This window comes from Pristiophorus japonicus, chromosome 2 (assembly GCF_044704955.1).
Source record: "Pristiophorus japonicus isolate sPriJap1 chromosome 2, sPriJap1.hap1, whole genome shotgun sequence".
Lineage (NCBI taxonomy): Eukaryota > Metazoa > Chordata > Chondrichthyes > Pristiophoridae > Pristiophorus > Pristiophorus japonicus.
In genome coordinates, this window is record NC_091978.1 from 278820305 (window position 1) to 278839206 (window position 18902).

At 45.1% G+C, this 18902-nt stretch overlaps 1 protein-coding gene and 1 long non-coding RNA gene across 2 annotated transcripts in view; one reads left to right on the forward strand and one right to left on the reverse strand.

Annotated features, from left to right (window-relative positions):
• The window catches only part of LOC139246611 (uncharacterized), a 62460-nt gene extending 54974 nt beyond the window's left edge, over positions 1 to 7486 (forward strand). The window contains exons 3-4 of the long non-coding RNA XR_011590439.1: positions 6216 to 6324; positions 7300 to 7486. This is a non-coding gene — a long non-coding RNA (uncharacterized lncRNA). The remainder of the gene's footprint in view (positions 1 to 6215; positions 6325 to 7299) is intronic.
• trim2a (tripartite motif containing 2a) overlaps positions 1 to 18902 on the reverse strand; it is a 163426-nt gene that overhangs the window by 45260 nt on the left and 99264 nt on the right. The window contains exon 5 of the mRNA XM_070871425.1: positions 4259 to 4439. Within this exon, the coding sequence (XP_070727526.1) occupies positions 4259 to 4439 (181 nt within the window). The remainder of the gene's footprint in view (positions 1 to 4258; positions 4440 to 18902) is intronic.

The window sequence follows — 18902 nt, forward strand, 5'->3', positions numbered from 1 at the left end:
CCCGCCACTTCCTGACCTTCAGATTGCTGATACATATAGAATCGATACCTCGCCATCAGCATGCTCTCCCTCGGGTTAAGATGCTCCCGAACCAGTGTACATAGCTCCTCATATGACTTATCTGTGGGTTTCACCGGAGCCAGAAGATTATTCATGAGGCTGTAGGTCGGTGCCCCGCAGACAGTGAGGAGGACCACTCTCCTTTTTGCAGCGTTTCCTTCTCCGTCCAGCTCATTGGCTACAAAGTACTGGTCTAACCATTCGACATAGGCTTCCCAGTCCTCACCCTCCGAGAACTTCTCCAGGATGCCCACAGTTTGCTGCATGTTTGCGTTGGATTTGTATACGCGTCGCCAGTTGTGTTCCCGACACAGTTGAGACTGCACACCGGGAGGTTAAAGTAACAGTGACCTCAGTCTTAATAAAGACACTCCAGAGTGAGGAACAGGCCTTCGGGGCCGGCTTATATACAGTGCTCCCAAGGGATGCTGGGATCCCTTGGGACTTCAGGGGATGCGCTCCCTGGTGGCGGAACATGGGAGTACATACTTTACTGATACACAACACATTCCTATAAGGAGAAAAGGTAGGGCAACTAAAGCCAGAGCTTCCTGGATGACACAAGAAAGAGAGTAAGATGAAGCAGAAAAAGGGGTATATGACAGAGGTTAGGTTGCGAATGAAAGAACCAGGCTGAATATAGAAAGTTCCTCTTTCACATCCCCACTGAAATCAGAGGGGCAAAGAGAAAGAATGACAATAGATTGGCAGCCAACATAAAAGGGAATCCAAAATTCTCATATGGGCATATAAAAATAGTAAACAGGTAATAAGGAAGGGTGGGACTGATTAAGGACCAAAAAGGAGACCTGTGCATGGAGGCAGAGGGCATGGCTGAGGTACTAAATGAGGACTTTGCATCTGTCTTTATCAAGGAAGAAGATGTTGCCAAAAATCATAGTCAAAGTTGAGCTACTGGATGGGATAAAAATTGATTAAGAGGAGGTACTAGAAAGGCTGGTTGTACTTAAAGTAGATAAGTCACCAGGACCGAATGGGATGCATCCTAGGATGCGAAGGGAAGGAAAGGTGGAAATTGCGGAGGTCCTGGCCATTATTTTCCAATCCTCCTTAGATACGGGGGTGGTGCCAAAGGATTGGAGAATTGCAAATGTTACACCCTTGTTCCAAAAAAGGTGCAAGGATAAACCCAGCAATTACAGGCAAGTCACTTTAACCTCAGTAGAGGGGAAGCTTTTGGAAACTATAATCCGGGACAAAATTAACTGCCACTTGGACAAGTGTGAATCAATTAAGGAAAGCCAGCATAGATTTGTCAAAGGCAAATAGTGTTTAACTGACTTGATTGAATTTTTTGATGAGGGCAACATGGTTATGTGGTGTACATCGACATAAAAAAAGCATTTGATAAAGTGCACATAATAGGCTTGCAGCAAAGTTGAAGCCCAAGGAATAAAAGGGACAGTGACAGCATGGGTACGAAGTTGGCTAAGTGACAGGAAACAGAGTAGTGGTGAATGGCTGTTTATTGGACTGGAGGAAGATATACTGTGGTGTTCCCCAGGAATCGGTACTAGGACCACTGCTTTTCTTGATATATATTAATGACTTGGATTTGGGTGTACAGAGCACAATTTCAAAGTTTACAGATGACACAAAACTTGGAAGTATAATGAACAGTGAGAAGGATAGTGAAACTCACGAAGGACATAGACGGGCTGGTGGAATAGGCAGACACCTGACAGATGAAATTTAAATGCAGAAAAGAGCTTAGTGATATGAGGAGAGGCAATATAAACTAAAGAGTACAATTCGAAAGAGGGTGCAGGAACAGAGAGACTTGGGGGTATATTTGCACAAATCATTGAAGGTGGTAGGGCAGTTTGAGAAAGTGATTAAAAAGCATACGGGATCCTGGGCTTCACAAATAGAGGTATAGAGTACAAAAGAAAGAAGTTATTATGAACCTTTTTAAAACACTGGTTTGGCCTCAACTGGAGTATTGTACCCAAATTCTGGGCATTATATTTAGGAACGATGTGAAGGTCTTAGAGAGGGTACAGAAAAGATTTACAAGAATGGTTCCAGGGATTTCTGTTCCTTGGATAGATTGGAGAAGCTGGGGTTGTTCTCCTTTGAGCAGAGACATTTGATAGAGGTGTTCAAAATCATGAGGGGTCCAGACAGAGTAGAGAGAAACTGTTCCTATTGGCGGAAGAGTCGAGAACCAGAGGATACAGATTTAAGGTGATTGGCAGAAGAACCAAAGACGATATGAGGAAAAACTTTTTTATGCAGTGAGTGGTTGTGATCTGAAATATACTGCCTGAAAGGGTGATGGAGGCAGATTCAATTGTGGCTTTCAAAAGGGAATTCGATAAGTACCTGAAGGGAAAAAAAATTGTAGAGCTTCGGGGAAAGGGCAGGGGAGTGGGACTAGCTGAAGTGCTCTTGCAGAGAGCCGACAAGGATCAACGGGCCGAATGGCCTCCTTCTGTGCTATAATCATTCTATGATTCTATGTCCCTCTGTGAAAGGATGCATTAAAGATATCTGCAATTTAAAGTACAGTGAATAACAGCCTTGCACATATGTAACCACGTTTGTGACCATGGAAAAGACAAAAACATTCAATCTTATTGGGCCGGAAGTGTACCTCCAGAGTACACCTTCGACCGGGAAAAAAATCCGAACCTACCCGCTGGCTCCCGGGCTTCGGAAACTTCGGGTCCTGGGCCTGGGATCAATCAGACTCCACTGGAGGTGCATAAAGGCCCATGGATCCCAGTGACGCAGGTGGTTCGGAAGCGTCCCTGGGATCATGTGGGCCAGGTTCTCCAGAAAGGAGGATTCCTAATTATGCTTTTGGGAAATCCATTTACAAATAGAATCTCCATTAGCATGAGAATCTCCAAATAATTTTACACAACTGGGATAAAATTGTTCCCATTTAAAAGTACCTTTAATGAAGCAGTTATAATAAAAAATTAATTTTTTGAAAAATAATGTTGAACATTTTAATCCAGGCCAACATTTGCATAAACTTTTAAATATTTGTGGGTGATTTATTTTGAAATGTTAATTTAACATTTCTATTATGTTGGTGAAAGCAGGCCCAACTCTCAGCGAAAGTGAGTTTTTGGGTCAGGTTTGTATGATCAGTCAAGAACCACCTTGATCACAAGTTCCAGGTTTTCGCGCATACGGAAACCCAGATCTTGCAGGGCCTTTTACAAGGCTTACAACTGCCTCGCAAAATCCGGGCCATTGGTACAAAAGCAAAAGTAACAGTACATTACAAATCATTTACATTGACATTCAATTTATTTCCAATTTATTATGGTGAAGTGCCTTGCCTGAATATATTCTTACCTACATTTCCATTCCAATGGAGACTAACCGAGTGGATTGGAACTGGATTTATGTATAGTCTGCACCAGCATGGTTAAACCTTTCCCAAAGTCCACTCCTGCTTTGAATGCTCATTGAAACTAAAAATACTGAGCTTCCAGCGAGTAGCTGAGCCATATAATTCCCAGATTCGATCCCTCGTCTGTACCAAGTTAGCTGATCTAAGCTCGGGTTGTGGCAGGGCACTACAACTGGTGTCAGTTCCCTTGAGTTAGGGAAGAGAAGCTATCAGTCACCACTGGAGGTGTGGACACTGGGCAAGAACAAGATTAGGCCCAGTTATGATGTCCCCTGTAGAAGCTCACTGTATAGGCTGCTGATGAGTAATCATAATTTGGAACCAGAGAGTGACTGCACCTCTGAAAACATGCTCCAGCAAGGATTAAACAACTTTAGGAGCTAAAGGGAGTAAATCGATAGACAGATGATAGAGCTAACATTTCCAAATCAAAAAGGGCTAAAGAGGCTTAGTTATCAAGGTTTCTCAATTTGCAAGACAAACATTCTTTATAAACTTAACGGTCATGTTTTAATTGGAGTACATCCTTTACCCTTCGCGCTTGCTGGGTCCTCTGCATAGCAACCATCGTGATGCCATTGAAAACACGTGGCTGTTACTTTGCAACAGTTACATTTGTGCTAATTCTCCATAGTCCTGAGGAGACAACCATGACATAGCCCATTTACTGCAGTTATTTGCCTTCATTTTTATATAAACCAGCAATGAAAAAGTACTGGTTATGAATGAATCAATCCACTTAAGCAGTCGTAACATTTTTTGGCAAGTTACTCAATATTAATTTGGCAAATACTTAAGTTCTCTTACTTTTTGTTTAACACCATATGTGACCTCCAGTTCCATAAGCAGAACACTCTTCCGTACATTTAAAGTCTTTTGGAGCTCATCGAAAGTAGCATGGATCTCTTCTTCAATGCTTACTTTCTCATTGGTCAAATCCTGCAAGATTTCGGATAGGAAACCGAGAGCAGAGTCTAACTCGGGCAGCCTGTGAAAAGATCAAACGTTATTTCTGCGGATTCATTTCAGCACTTTGTTAGCTAGTTCGTTCAGAAATTTGTAATAGAATAAATTGTGAGCCTTCAGCAACCTTTTGAGCTGCACTTGAACATGGTGGGACCAACATTTAAATTCATCATCACCTCCCCAGCTTCCTACACGCTCACCTATTATTATTGAGAAGATCTATTCCTCTTAGCCCACCCACTTCTTGTAGTCAGGAGTAAGGGTTCTGAAGGGAGCTCAGGCTAGTGAGGGAAACTCACTTACCTTAAACTCCGAGCCGGTTAGAATCAGTAGATGGACCAGGAAAAGTAAAAGTTAAGGTAAGCACTAAAATGGGATAGTATAGTGTGGTTTATTATTTTTCTTACTCAGAAAAAGGGGATTTGAATTTACCGTTGCCGCTAAACTCTTGCGGAATTTTGCAGGAGTCAGTAACGGCACTGCGCCCAGGCGAAAAGTAGTTTGCGCCCCATTGCTAATGGGAGGCGCAAATACCCCAAATTTATCCCCTAGAGAGTACAAAAGCAAGGAAGTTATGATGAGCTTTTATAAAACACTGGTCTGACCTCAACTGGAGTATTGTGTCCAATTCTGGGCACTGCACTTTAGGAAGGATGTGAAGGCCTTTAAAGAGGGTACAGACAAGATTTACAAGAATGGTTCCAGGGTTGAGCGACTATAGTTACATGGATAGGCTGGAGAAGCTAGGGTTGTTCTCCTTACAGCAGAGAAGGTTGAGAGGAGATTTGATAGAGGTGTTCAAAATAGTGAGGGGTCGAGACAGAGTAGATAGAGAAACTGTTCATATTGGCGGAAGGGTCGAGAACCAGAGGACACAGATTTAAGGTGATTGGCAGAAGAACCAAAAGCGACATGAGAAAAAAAAATTTTATGCAGTAAGTGGTTAGGATCTGGAATGCACTGCCTGAGTGGGTGATGGAGGCAGATTCAATTATGGCTTTCATACGGGGAAAGGGTGGGAGAGTGGGACTAGCGGAAGTGCTCTTGCAGAGAACTGGCATGGGCTTGATGGCCTGAATGGCCTCCTGTGCTATAACCATTCTATGATTCTATTATAACGTTCACTTTAATTGCGTAAAATAATCAGCTTAATGATTCATGTCTGGACTCATCGTAGTGACTTCAGTCTACCCACTAAAGGATTAGAGAAGCATGTCCTAAAGTGAGGAGATATAGACATTGGCCCAGTAGACATAATGGCGAGGCTAACAGTGCTCACCATTGTTAAACTGTAAATTGGGCAGCAACTTCCGGCAACCGCACACACGCGGCTATCAGGAAGTTGTTGTCAGAGTTGCTCTGTTCCTCCATCATCTGGATTTATAACAGCATCTTACCAAGAGACTCGCTGTTACAATTCATGGTGTGAAGCTGCTGTACTTGAGTGATAGACACACACTAAACTCGCCAGAAAATGTCAGGGCTTGGCATGGCACGTCTTAATTACTGCCAAACATGGCACTGAAAATTAATTTTTTTTTTGTGTAGAATCTCATTTCTTCAGCTTTTAATGTTGGTTTTAAAAATATTTTTAAAACTTAAATATTTTAAAATTTTCTTTGTTTCTTATCTCTCTCTCTTAATCCCATCTTCCTTTCCCTCTCTAATTTTGCTTTCAGTACATGATTTGACATTGAATTAAATATTCTTAACTGACACTGTCGGTTTTAAACTCTGTGCTGCTCATTCACGATTCTTCAATCTGATTGGTTAAGGATTGCTTGTCCTTTTTACACAGGTCCCAATCCCCCGCAGAGGGCACCGCACCAAAATGGCTTTCCAATTATAGCAAGTTCCAATACAAAAGTCCATTGAAATTCTATGGGCAAGTGCAAGAGTAATGAAAGGTTAGTGCCATTCGTTCGTCCCAAAATCCGGCCCAATATCCAAATCAGATCACAAGGGGATACTATTGCTATGCTCCCGATTATGTTATTGTACAATTAGATATTGGGCAGTATGGGCACACTCCTGAACATAAGATGCAGCGAGTGCTTAAGGGAGTAACCAGTACCACTGAACCAGAGAATAGCTAAGGCAGACTTGAAGTTTATAACATCCGTGTCAACCTTGGCTCAGTGCACTCTCACCAGAGTCTGAAGGTCATAGGTTCAAGTCTCACTGCAAGACTGGAGCACTTTGGCTGATGCTTTAGTGCAGCCCGGAGGAGAATCCTCTATCATCAGTGGTGCTGTCTTTCAGATGAGATATTAAATTAAGGCCCAGCCTTCCCTGGATGTAAAAGATCACAGCGTTATTCAAAAGAAGAGTACGGGAGTTCTCCCAATGTCCTGGACAACATTTATATCTCAACTAACAACAAAAACAGATTATCTGGTTAGATATCGCATTGCTATCTGTGGGACCTTGCTGTGCACAAATTGGCTGCCACCTTTCGCTATATTATAACATGACCATATTTCAATGGTCCTTCCATGGATGGAGATAGTGCTTGGAATGATAAAACCATTACTTTACAACCGTTTTTCTTCAATTAACAACAGAATAGTAATGCCAGGTAATTATTTCTGCAGAATAGGTACATATCGACATCTATAGAAAGCTCAGATATTGGAAGCCTCAGTATATCTTTAATGAAGAAATCTTAACACCCATTTCTCTGCAGCATATGACAAACTGGCTTAGACAGACATTACACAGCATCTAATTGTATGCTGCATTCCCACAGTTGGCTCCTGCAGTTCACAATGAGTTGCTGACTGAAGTAGTATTGAGCAGAAACAATTATTTCCTCAGAGTGAGGGAAATTGGAGGGGTGGTCAATCAATGCCAGTCTCATGTCCTCCTTATATACTTTACAGAGTCAGAATGGAAGAGACGAGGAAATATAATAAACCTCTGAGCTTTGAGATATGCAATCCAAAAATCTAATCCAGGAACACACTAGGAAAATAAATGGAGCATTTTGGAAAACCCAGATGGACAGGCTGGCCAGAAAAGCCAGTGGCAGGCGACCGCAGCCAGGTATGTTTGAGGATGGTCCCTGGCAACCAGGAAAGATCGGGGGTTGGACCGACACTTGAAAGGGAGAGGGGACCAGGAGAGATCGAAGGGTAGAAAGGGGTGGTGGGTGCAGACGACCAGCAATCGTGTGGGGCGGGGGGGAGGGGGGAGGGAGAAAGAGACGGCGACTGGGAGAGATCGCAGTGCAGAGGACTCAGGATTGTGGATTTGGTGGAAGTGGGGGGAAGGGGGGGAAGGAGGGAGGAGGTAAGGCCAAGAACGGCAGTAGATTTGTTTAAGGATCAGAATGGAGCAATCTTGTTCTCCTGGCTCACAAGCAGTGCTATCAAAAGCAGTCACCTGCCTGATCAGGCTGCTCCCATCTCCATTTAGCTGCTGGGTTTCCAAAGCCTGAGAAACCCATCCAGCCAGCATTAAATTTATATCACGCTCCCAAATGCATTGTGGGAGCCGAATTTAATTATAATGCCTCTCAAGAGGGAGTCACAGACACGCCATGCAACCTGTCACTGTAAAAACGGCAGAATGGTGCAGAACGGTGGATTGGGGTTGCATTACGCAATTTTTAATCTTTAGCCCCCCCTGACCCTCTCCCTCCCAATGCCCAGGTGGTTAAAATTCCCCTCTATGGTATTTAAAGCGGTCATGCCAATGTATTGTAAAGCCTCAGCAGTGTGCATATGTGTGGTTTTTATATTTTAAATAGGAATAAATCGATCCCCAGCACTCAACTTGTAAAATTCCTTCACGACATTACTTTGAATCTCTAGACAATGTATCTACGATCACTTAAAAATCCATTTGCATGTCTTCCTCAAATTCAATTAAATTTGTTGAATACATTAAAAATGTGTTTGCAATAGTTTATATTTGTCTTTAATTTTCCATGTGAGTCCAATTGCATAGCTAATCTAAATCCCTTTGCAAGTCTTTGGTGTATTTTTTTTTTGAGTCCACTGCTCTCCCTATTTTTGTGTCATCAGCACATTTGACCAGTTTACAGTTGGTTTTATTATCCAAATTATTTATGTAGATTATATATACACAATAGGGGTCCATGTACTAATCCTTATGAAACTCTACTTGATGATTCAACCCTGTATGACATTATAAAAATGCAGTTTATTTCTTCTTTCAATCCAGTTTCTGATCTAGTCCCATACTCTAATCTGAATTCTTTTAATTTACTAAAGCTTTCTGGAAATGTGTTTGATTGGATGTTTCCTGAAGCCGGCACTAACATATGAACCTCTGATATTAAAGAATAATAAGACTAGTGAATTTCATCACAAATCATGGGGATTAGTGTCAGGTAGATGGAGTTTAGAGTAGGCTTTTTGGCACTTAGTAAAATTGCAATACAGTGGCAAGAACTGAATAATGTTGGCCCTAAAAAGGACAATTACTTCTTATAAAACCCTTTTTCCGCTAGAGTTCAAAAGCCAAAATCAATATCTTCAACAGGATTATTACTACTTTCTGCTGAGTGAGGCATGCTATCTATCAAATTGACAGGGTGGCAGTATTTAGATTACAATACATTTTGCAGTAAGTGTGCTACTGGATGAACTGGACTAAAAAAGCAAAAGTAGAACAATATAATCCACTGCTGTCAGAACAATTCATGAACTTATCTTCACCAATCTCAATGCAATCACTAAATGCAAATACATATTATGATGCAGGAAATTAAAATACAGTCAATTCATCTGAGAATTGGGTTAAAATCTAGTGTAGACTGATGGAAATATAGACTCCTGTTGGGCGAGTGTCTTACCTAATTTTCCAAGGTACAAACATGTATAGCACAAATAGATCTCATCTCAGAAATGGATGGTATGGGAGTGACAATAACATACTGGGTGCTTTTCTGAGGCTGGGATTAAAGCTAATTGAGACGTAGTACAAAATGACCTTTGTACTTGATGGCGTAAAACTAATTAGCCTTCAGACAACTCTCAACTTACAAAGAAATAAAGCAAATCAAAAGCAATTACATGATGGGTGGGAAGAGTAAAATGGAAAGGGAAAAAAACAGAAGAGTGGGGGAAAAACAGGTGAGCAGTATTGTTCAGATTGAAAACCCGGTTTCTCTGGGATTTCCTATTAAAATATTGGCAATTCTGCTTAAAGCTAGCGTATTGGAAAGGCAAGGCGAGTTCAACTTCCAATTTACAGTAGATGTTACTTTCAAAACTAATGTTACGTGATAGCTCTTGCCAACATTGTATGTATGGCCTTGTCACAGCAGCACAAATAAGCCTGATGGTGCTACAGGGGAATGTGGACACTTTTTGGATGGGGTTTCCATTTATTTTGAATTGCAATGGTGCAACCCACTCAGCAATATATAAAATAGATCTCCAGTTCTTCTATTTTCATGTAAAAAATGCATTACAAAGTCACTGTAAATTAGCAAAGTGAAAATTTCCCCTTATCACTACAGCTTTAAGGGTCAAAAAATGGCATGGTGCGCTGCGAAGTGTTACTTACAAAAGAACAGCTGTTCCTTGTGGCTTGGAATGACATTTTACATTAAAATGATTGCAGATTGTGGGGTCGAAATTAACCGTCCCTGAAGGGATGGTTACGACGGAGTTTGGGCTGCCGATCGAAAAAAAATTGATCAGCCGCCACGGTCGGGTGTTTTTCCCTCAATCATATTCAGCTAGAGGGGGGATTTGAGCAGTGTGCACTTCTGCCGGAAACGGCGCGGTGAAGCCGCGGTAAAGGAGTTAGTGGCCCGGTGAGGTAATCAGTGGGTGGGCCACTGAAAAACTGCCATGCCCGCGAAATTCAGCAGCAAAGGTAGGACTTCTTCAGGCAGTGCCCCACTGAGGTTTTCTAGTCGCTGCTGGAGTTTTGCCGTGATCGGGTCAGTTTGGTAGGGAAATAGTATTAATTAGTAGTGTTTTTATTTCAGATTCCAGCATCCACAGTATTTTGCTTTTGAAATAGTTTTATTAATTGTTTTGGCTCCATTAAACCTACTGAGTGTTGCTCAGAAGTTTTCACAGACTTTTGTACAACTTCCAGGTCTGACTCTTTAGTGGAGCCCTGTGGGTTGCATAGGCCTGCTTGGCAGGGTTCACCTAAGGATGGGAGGAGTATTGGGAGGGCAACATCGGGTAAGAAGCAGGGCGGCACGTGGGAGAAGGCATCGCCGTCAGCACCATGCAGAGAGGCAGCAGGCAAGGGAGACAGCAGCTATGATTAGTTCATTCTGCACCCACCAGTGTGCCCGCCGTCTTCACCAGCCCGAATCAGGATTGCGGTTGGCTGCTTGGGAACAAGGGATATCCCTTGTCCACTTGGCTGCTCACTCCACTGCGGAATCCCAGGACAGCGCCAGAACATGCATACAATGACGTTCATTGTGCCACCAGGTGCATCATCGAGCAGTGCATAGGCATAGAAACATAGAAAATAGGTGCAGGAGTAGGCCATTCGGCCCTTCGAGCCTGCACCGCCATTCAATGAGATCATGGCTGATCATTCCCTCAGTACCCCTTTCCTGCTTTCTCTCCATACCCCTTGATCCCCTTAGCCTTAAGGGCCATATCTAACTCCCTCTTGAATATATCCAATGAACTGGTATCAACAACTCTCTGCGGCAGGGAATTCCATAGGTTAACAACTCTGAGTGAAGAAGTTTCTCCTCATCTCAGTCCTAAATAGCCTACCCCTTATCCTAAGACTATGTCCCCGGGTTCTGGACTTCCCAACATTGGGAACATTCTTCCCGCATCTAACCTGTCCAGTCCTGTCAGAATCTTATACGTTTCTGAGATCCCCTCTCATTCTTCTAAACTCCAGTGAATAAAGGCCCAGTTGATCTAGTCTCTCCTCATATGACAGTCCAGCCATCCCTGGAATCAGTCTGGTGAACCTTCGCTGCACTCCCTCAATAGCAAGAATGTCCTTCCTCAGATTAAGAGACCAAAACTGAACACAATATTCCAGGTGAGGCCTCACTAATGCCCTGTACAACTGCATAAGACCCCCCTGCTCCTGTATTCAAATCCCCTAGCTATGAAGGCCAGCATACCATTTCCCTTCTTCATCACCTGCTGTACCTGCATGCCCACTTTCAGTGACTGATGAACCATGACACCCAGATCTCGTTGCACCTCCCCTTTTCCTAATCTGCCGCCATTCAGATAATATTCTGCCGCCTTGTTTTTGCCCCCAAAGTGGATAACCTCACACTTATCCACATTATACTGTATCTGCCATGTATTTGCACACTCGCCTAACCTGCAGCCTCTTAGCATCCTCCTCACAGCGCCACCCAGTTTAGTGTCATCAGCAAACTTGGAGATATTATACGCAATTCCATCATCTAAATCATTAATATATATTGTAAAGAGCTGGGGTCCCAGCACTGAGCCCTGCGGCACTCCACTAGTCACTGCCTGCCATTCTGAAAAGGACCCGTTTATCCCGACTCTCTGCTTCCTGTCTGCCAACCAGTTCTCTATCCACGTCAGTACATTACCCCCAATACCATGTGCTTTAATTTTGCACACTAATCTCTTGTGTGGGACCTTGTCAAAAGCCTTTTGAAAGTCCAAATACACCACATCCACTGGTTCTCCCTTGCCCACTCTACTAGTTACATTCTCAAAAAATTCCAGAAGATTTGTCAAGCATGATTTGCCTTTCATAAATCCATGCTGACTTGGACCGATCCTATCACTGCTTTCCAAATGCATTCTTAAGCAGAGATTCTGGTGCTTGGACCGCTTTGGTGGCACCTTGCAGTACTCACCTCAATGGGTCTCCATCATCGTCTGCTGCATGCTGCACAACCTGGCCACCATGAGAGGACAGCCGCTGGAGGTCGAGCCAGCAGTACCTGAGGAGAAGGAGGAGGATCCCCGTCGCCCCAGAGCTAGGAGACGTTGACCCATCACCACCCTGGAAGGGCCGGGTGTAGACTGGCCAGCACGCTCCTGGAAGGGTGCGTCCTCACATATATGGAGGTGCCCGACACCTCCTCTGCAATCTCCCCCATGCATTATGTTCTGGCGGTCTGCCAGGTCTCTCCACGTCAGGAAACAGTATTCTTCTTCTGTCCTCCACACCATCCATCAGTGTCTCCAGCTCCATATCAGTGAACCTTTTGGCTCTCCTTGCACCCCTTAACATCAGCCATCCTTCCAAACTCCTTCCCCCTCAGGGCCTTGCTGCAAACCTTGGTCTTCAAAAAGACCAGGGAGCAGCTGGCTCGTTAGAAACCCTAACCTGCATGCTGAATTTCTCAGTGGTGATAACGCTCAAATTAAGACAACCACACCACTGAAAAATCCACTTTGGAAGGGTTCTTTAGCGCATTTTTTCACTTTTGGAACCGAGTATGGATTGACGCAGCCACGAAAAAATTTCGGCACTAATGGCCACAAAAAGGTGGGGCGGGAACCACCAGCTTTCCAGCAGAACTGAATTTCGGGCCCTTAGTGTGCTAATTAGATAGTGACCGTGTTGGACAGAAGGACTTGCATTTGTATTGCACTTTTCACAACCTCAGGATGTTCCAAAGCATTTTACGACCAATGAAGTATTTGTGCACAGCAAGCTCCCACAAACAGCAATGTGATAATGACCAGATAAGCTGTTGTGTCAACCAACTGAAGGTGATTTATATATGTTATACATGTAATGCAAGCGTCAAATATCCTGGTAGTATTACTCGCTGTGGCAGTCATGGAGAAATCTGATAATTTCTGGTACTGAATAGATGGCAGGTCATGACCACAGTGCTGAGGAAAATGTTTTAATAGTAAATGTTTATTCAAATGTACAAAAGACACCACTTTCTAAATCCTTGCTTTCACGATCCTTGCTTTCATGAGAAGTGGCGTTCCAGAGGAATCAGTGATGGGACCATTGCTTTTCACTATTTACATAAACAATTGGGACTCGGGAATCGGAAGTACAATTTAAAACTTTGCAGATGACACCAAATTGGCAGGTATATGGTGAATACTGAGGAAGACTGCTATAAAATACCTGTTAATAAGGCATGTAAATGGCAAATTAATTTTAATGTAGGTAAGTGTGGGGTGGTGTATTTTGATAGGAGGAATAAGGAGGCCACATACTCTTTGGAAAAGAAGAATCTAAATGGGGTTGGGGAGCAAAGAATTCTGGGGGTACACACTCAAACCATTAAAAGTAGCAACGCCAGTTAATAAGGTCATAAAAATACAAACAAAACACTGGGATTCATTTCTAGAGGAAAAGAACTGAAAAGCAGGGAAGTTATGTTAATCTTGTATAGAAATTTGGTTGGATCATACAAAGAGTACAGTTCTGTTCATATTACAAAAAGGTTATAGAGGCACTGAAGAAGGTATAAAAAAGATTTACCAGGACAATACCAAAATCAAGAGATTATAACTAATGTTCCCTGTAAGGTGTACTCTAGGGAACCCAGGAAGCCGGCTTTTCAATTCAAAAACTGTTGTGTTCCTAACAGATGAGACTGCACACAGGGAGGTTAAAGTAACAGTGACCTCAGTCTTTATTAAGACACTCCAGAGTGAGGAACAGGCCTTAGGGGCCGGCTTATATACAGTGCTCCCAAGGGATGCTGGGATCCCTTGGGACTTCAGGGGATGCGCTCCTTGGTGGTGGAACATGGGAGTGCATGCTTTACTGACACACATCGTCATTTCCCCCCCCAAAAGTCAAAGAAAACTATTTACAAGGTGAGGCGTTCAGGAGCCTTTCTTTCCTTGGTGGACCACCTCGGTACAAATGTCTGTTCTGGTGTGTTGGCTGTGCCCTCGCTGGGCTGGCGTGTTGTTGGCCCTGAAGGGCTTCTGGGTGAGCCCGGCCTTGCTGGGCTGTTGGGTGTGATGGGTTTGATTTCCTGATCCGGCGTGGTGTCGTTGATCCTTTGGGTGTGTGTTGTGGGCTCGAAAAAGGTGGTGTCTGCTGTGGGTTGTTCAGGGCAGTGTGAACCTCGTTTGGTCCAGGTGCTTTCTGCAAATTTGTCCATTGTCTAGTTTGACTACAAACAACCTATTCCCTTATTTAGCTATCACCGTGCCCGCGATCCACTTGGGACCATGTCCATAGTTTAGCACATACACAGGGTCATTCAGATCAATTTCCCATGACACAGTGGCGCGACCATCATTTACATTTTGTTGCTGCCGCCTGCTCTCTACCTGATCATGCAGGTTGGGGTGAACCAGCGAGAGTCTGATTTTAAGTATCTTTTTCATGAGTAGCTCAGCGGGGGCACCCCTGTGAGCGAGTGGGGTCTCGTGCGGTAGCTGAGCAGTACTCGGGACAGGCGGGTTTGGAGTGAGCCTTCTATGACTCGTTTAAGGCTCTGTTTGATTGTTTGTACTGCCCGCTCTGCCTGCCCATTGGAGGCTGGTTTAAATGGGGCCGAGGTGACATGTTTGATCCCATTGCGGGTCACGAATTATTTAAATTCGGCACTGGTGAAACATGGCCTGTTGTCACTGACCAGTATGTCAGGCAGGCCGTGGGTGGCAAACATGACCCTCCGGCTTTCAATGATGGTGGTGGTGGTGCTTCCCGACATTATTTCACATTCAGTCCATTTTGAAAAAGCATCCACCATCACCAGGAACATTTTACGAGAAACGGGCCTGCATAGTCGACATGGATCCTCGACCATGGTCTGGAGGGCCAGGACCACAAACTTAGTGGTGCCTCTCTGGGCGCGTTGCTCAACTGAGCACACACGCTGTATTGCCGTATATAGGACTCTAAGTCAGAGTCGATACTGGGCCACCACACGTGGGATCTGGCTATCGCTTTCGTCATTAATATACCCGGGTGTGTGCTGTGGAGATCCGAGATGAACGTCTCCCTGCCCTTTTTTGGTAGCACAATGCGGTTACCCCACGACAGGCAGTGTGCCTGGATGGACAGCTCGTCCTTTCGCCGCTGGAACGGCTTAATTAGCTCTTGCATTTCAACGGGGATGCTGGCCCAGCTCCCATGCAGTACACAGTTTTTTTTTTAAACTCGGGACAGCAGAGGATCTTGGAGGGTCCAAGTCTTGGAGGGTGATTTACCATTTTCAAACGCTTCCATGACCAACAAGCCTGCGGGCTGCGCCACCATCAACAAGTTTGCAGGCTGCGCCATTTCCACCCCCGTGGTGGGCAATGGTAGCCGACAGAGCATCCGCACAGTGCTCGGTGCCTGGCCTGTGGCGGATGGCATAGTTATACGCTGATAGTGCGAGTGCCCACCTTTGTATGCGGGCTGAGGTATTAATATTTATCCCCTTTTCAACGAACAGGGATATAAGAGGCTTGTGATTGGGTCCAGCTCAAATTTGAGGCCAAACAGGTACTGATGCATTTTCTTTACCCTGAACACACACGCTAATGCCTCTTTCTCAATCATGCTGTAAGCCCTCTCGGCCTTAGACAAGCTCCTGGAAGCATAGGCGACAGGTTGCAACTTCCTTGCGACGTTAGCGTGTTGTAATACACATTGGACTCCGTATGACAACGCATCACATGCTGGCACGAGTCTTTTACACGGGTTATACAATACAAGCAGCTTGTTGGAGCATAAAATGTTTTTGGTTTTCTCAAAAGCAATTACTTGTTTTATTTCCACATACCCAGTTCTCACCTTTGCGCAATAACACTCCAAAAGGGTGCTTAACCCCGGTAGGAAGTTACCAAAATAGTTAAGTCCCAGGAACGACCGCAGCTCCGTGACGTTCTGTGGCCTGGGCACGTTCCTGATAGCCTCTGTCTCGGCGTCTGTGGGCCGAATGCCGTCCGCCGCGATCTTTCTCCCCAAAAACTCCACTTCTGTTGCCATGAAGACGCATTTCGATCTCTTCAGCCGCAGCCCTACGCGATCCAGTCGCTGGAGGACCTCCTCCAGGTTTTGTAGGTGCTAGACGGTGTCCCGACCTGTGACCAATATGTCGTCCTGAAAGACCACCATGCATGGTACCGACTTGAGTAGGCTCTCCATGTTTCTCTGGAAGATCGCTGCAGCCGACCGAATTCCAAACGGGCATCTGTTGTAGATGAACAGTCCCTTGTGGGTGTTGATACAGGTGAGGCCCTTCGAAGACGCCTCCAGCTCCTGCGTCATGTAGGCCGAAGTCAGGTTGAGCTTGGTGAACGTCTTGCCTCCTGCCGGCGTCGCAAATAGGTAGTCTGCCTTAGGTAGCGGGTATTGGTCCTGTAGCGAGAAACGATTAATAGTTACTTTATAATCGCTGCAAATCCTGACCGTTCCATCACTTTTGAGTACTGGAACAATCGGGCTGGCCCACTCGCTGAATTCCACTGGGGAGATGCCCTCATGTTGCAGCCTGTCGAGCTCGATTTCCACTCTCTACCTCATCATGAGAGGTACCGCTCGCACCTTGTGGTGAATGGGTCGTGCCTCTGGGACCAAATGGATCCGCAACTTCGCCCCGGAAAAGTTTCCAATGCTTGGCTCAAAAAGGGAAGGAAATTTGTTCAGAACCTGGGTACATGAGGCCTCGTCGACATGTGATGGAACTGGGATGACATCCGCGCGCTAGCGGATTTTGCACAGCCAGCTCCTTCCAAGCAGTGTGGGGCCATCGCCCGGGACAATCCAGAGTGGCAGTTCGTGCACAGTGTCCTCGTAGGTCATTTTGACCATGGCGCTGCCCAGGACAGTGATAAGCTCTTTTGTGTATGTTCTCAGTTTCGTGTGGATGGGGCTCAGGGCTGGTCTGAGTGCCTTGTTGCACCACAGTCTCTCAAACATCTTTTTACTCATGGTGGGTTGGCTAGCGCCAGTGTGCAGTTCCATGGCTATGGGTAAGCCATTCAATTTTACGTTTACCATTATAGGTGGACATTTCATCGAAAATGTGTGCACCCAGTGTACTTCAGCATCTGCCTCCTCTCTGAGGCTTGAAATTGTTTTGGTCCACCACAGACCTATCTTCCTCTGCCATGTGGTGGTTGGCAGGTCTTGCAGAGCTTGCAGCTGGTCTGCAAGCTCGTTGGAGGTACCCCATTGCTCCACAGTTCTTGTAAACATACCCTTTGAAGCAGCATGAATAGGCAGAATGGAAGCCTCCACAACGCCAACAAGGTATGAATTGCCTTGCATTCATCCTTTGTTGCGGACTCTGTCATCTGGGTCACCTGAGACCTGCTGGCAGTTGCAGACTCATGGTTTCTGCCCTGTACATTTCTGCTTGCAAACACAGTTCCAGTTAATTTATGAACATTGCTAGCACTTGTATGCTGAGAGATTTGTTTGGTGTTATCACTGGTGGACATAAACGCCTGTGCTATCGCAATGGTCTTACTGAGGGTCGGTGTCTCTACAGTCAAAAGTTTTCGTAGGATGGTGTCGTGGCTAATGCCCAGTACAAAAAAATCTCTGAGCATTTGCTCCAGGTAGCCATCAAACTCACATTGTCCTGCAAGTTGCCTTAGCTTGGCGACATAGCTCGCTACTTCCTGACCTTCAGATTGCTGGTATGTATAGAACCGATATCTCGCCATCAGCATGCTCTCCCTTGGGTTAAGATGCTCCCGAACCAGTGTACACAGCTCCTCATACGACTTCATGAGGCTGTAGGTCGGTGCCCCGCAGACCGTGAGGAGGACCACTCTCCTTTTTGCAGTACTTCCTTCTCCATCCAGCTCATTGGCTACAAAGTACTGGTCTAACCATTCGACATAGGCTTCCCAGTCCTCACCCTCCGAGAACTTCTCCAGGATGCCCACAGTTTGCTGCATCTTTGAGTTGGATTCGTGTACTCATCGCCAGTTGTTGCGTTCCTAACACAGATGAGACTGCACACTGTGAGGTTAAAGTAACAGTGACCTCAGTCTTTATTAAGACACTCCAGAGTGAGGAACAGGCCTTAGGGGCCAGCTTATAAACAGTGCTCCCAAGGGATGCGGATATCCCTTGGGACTTAAGGGGATGCGCTCCCTGGTGGCGGAACACAGGAGGGCATGCTTTACAGATACACAACAAAAACCATGCATGTGCAGTATTTTGAATGGCCCGCACAGCCCTTTAAAAGGGGTCATGCAGAGCCAAACAAAATTAGAGGGAACATCTGGAAAGGCTGAACAGGGTGGGGGTTCATTTCTCTAGAAAAAAAAGAGAAGGCTGACTTTTAAAAGGGGTCTTTTAAAATTATGAAGGAGTTTGATAAGGTAGACTTAGAGAAGATGTTTCCATTTGTGGAGGGGGGTGGGTGGGGAAGAGAAACAGTCCGAAACTATAGGGGCCTCCTTGGGGTACGGCCTCACCGACCGGGAGCAGGCGGAGGATGCGACCCATCTGCAATTGCCCCAGGTCAGGGGCAGCGGAAATCCCTTGTTGGCTGCGTGACAACCCTTTTTCCGCCCCGCAGCCACCGGTCGGTACGACTGACAACTATGCAAGACGGGAAGCTGCCATTGGCTGGGTGGTG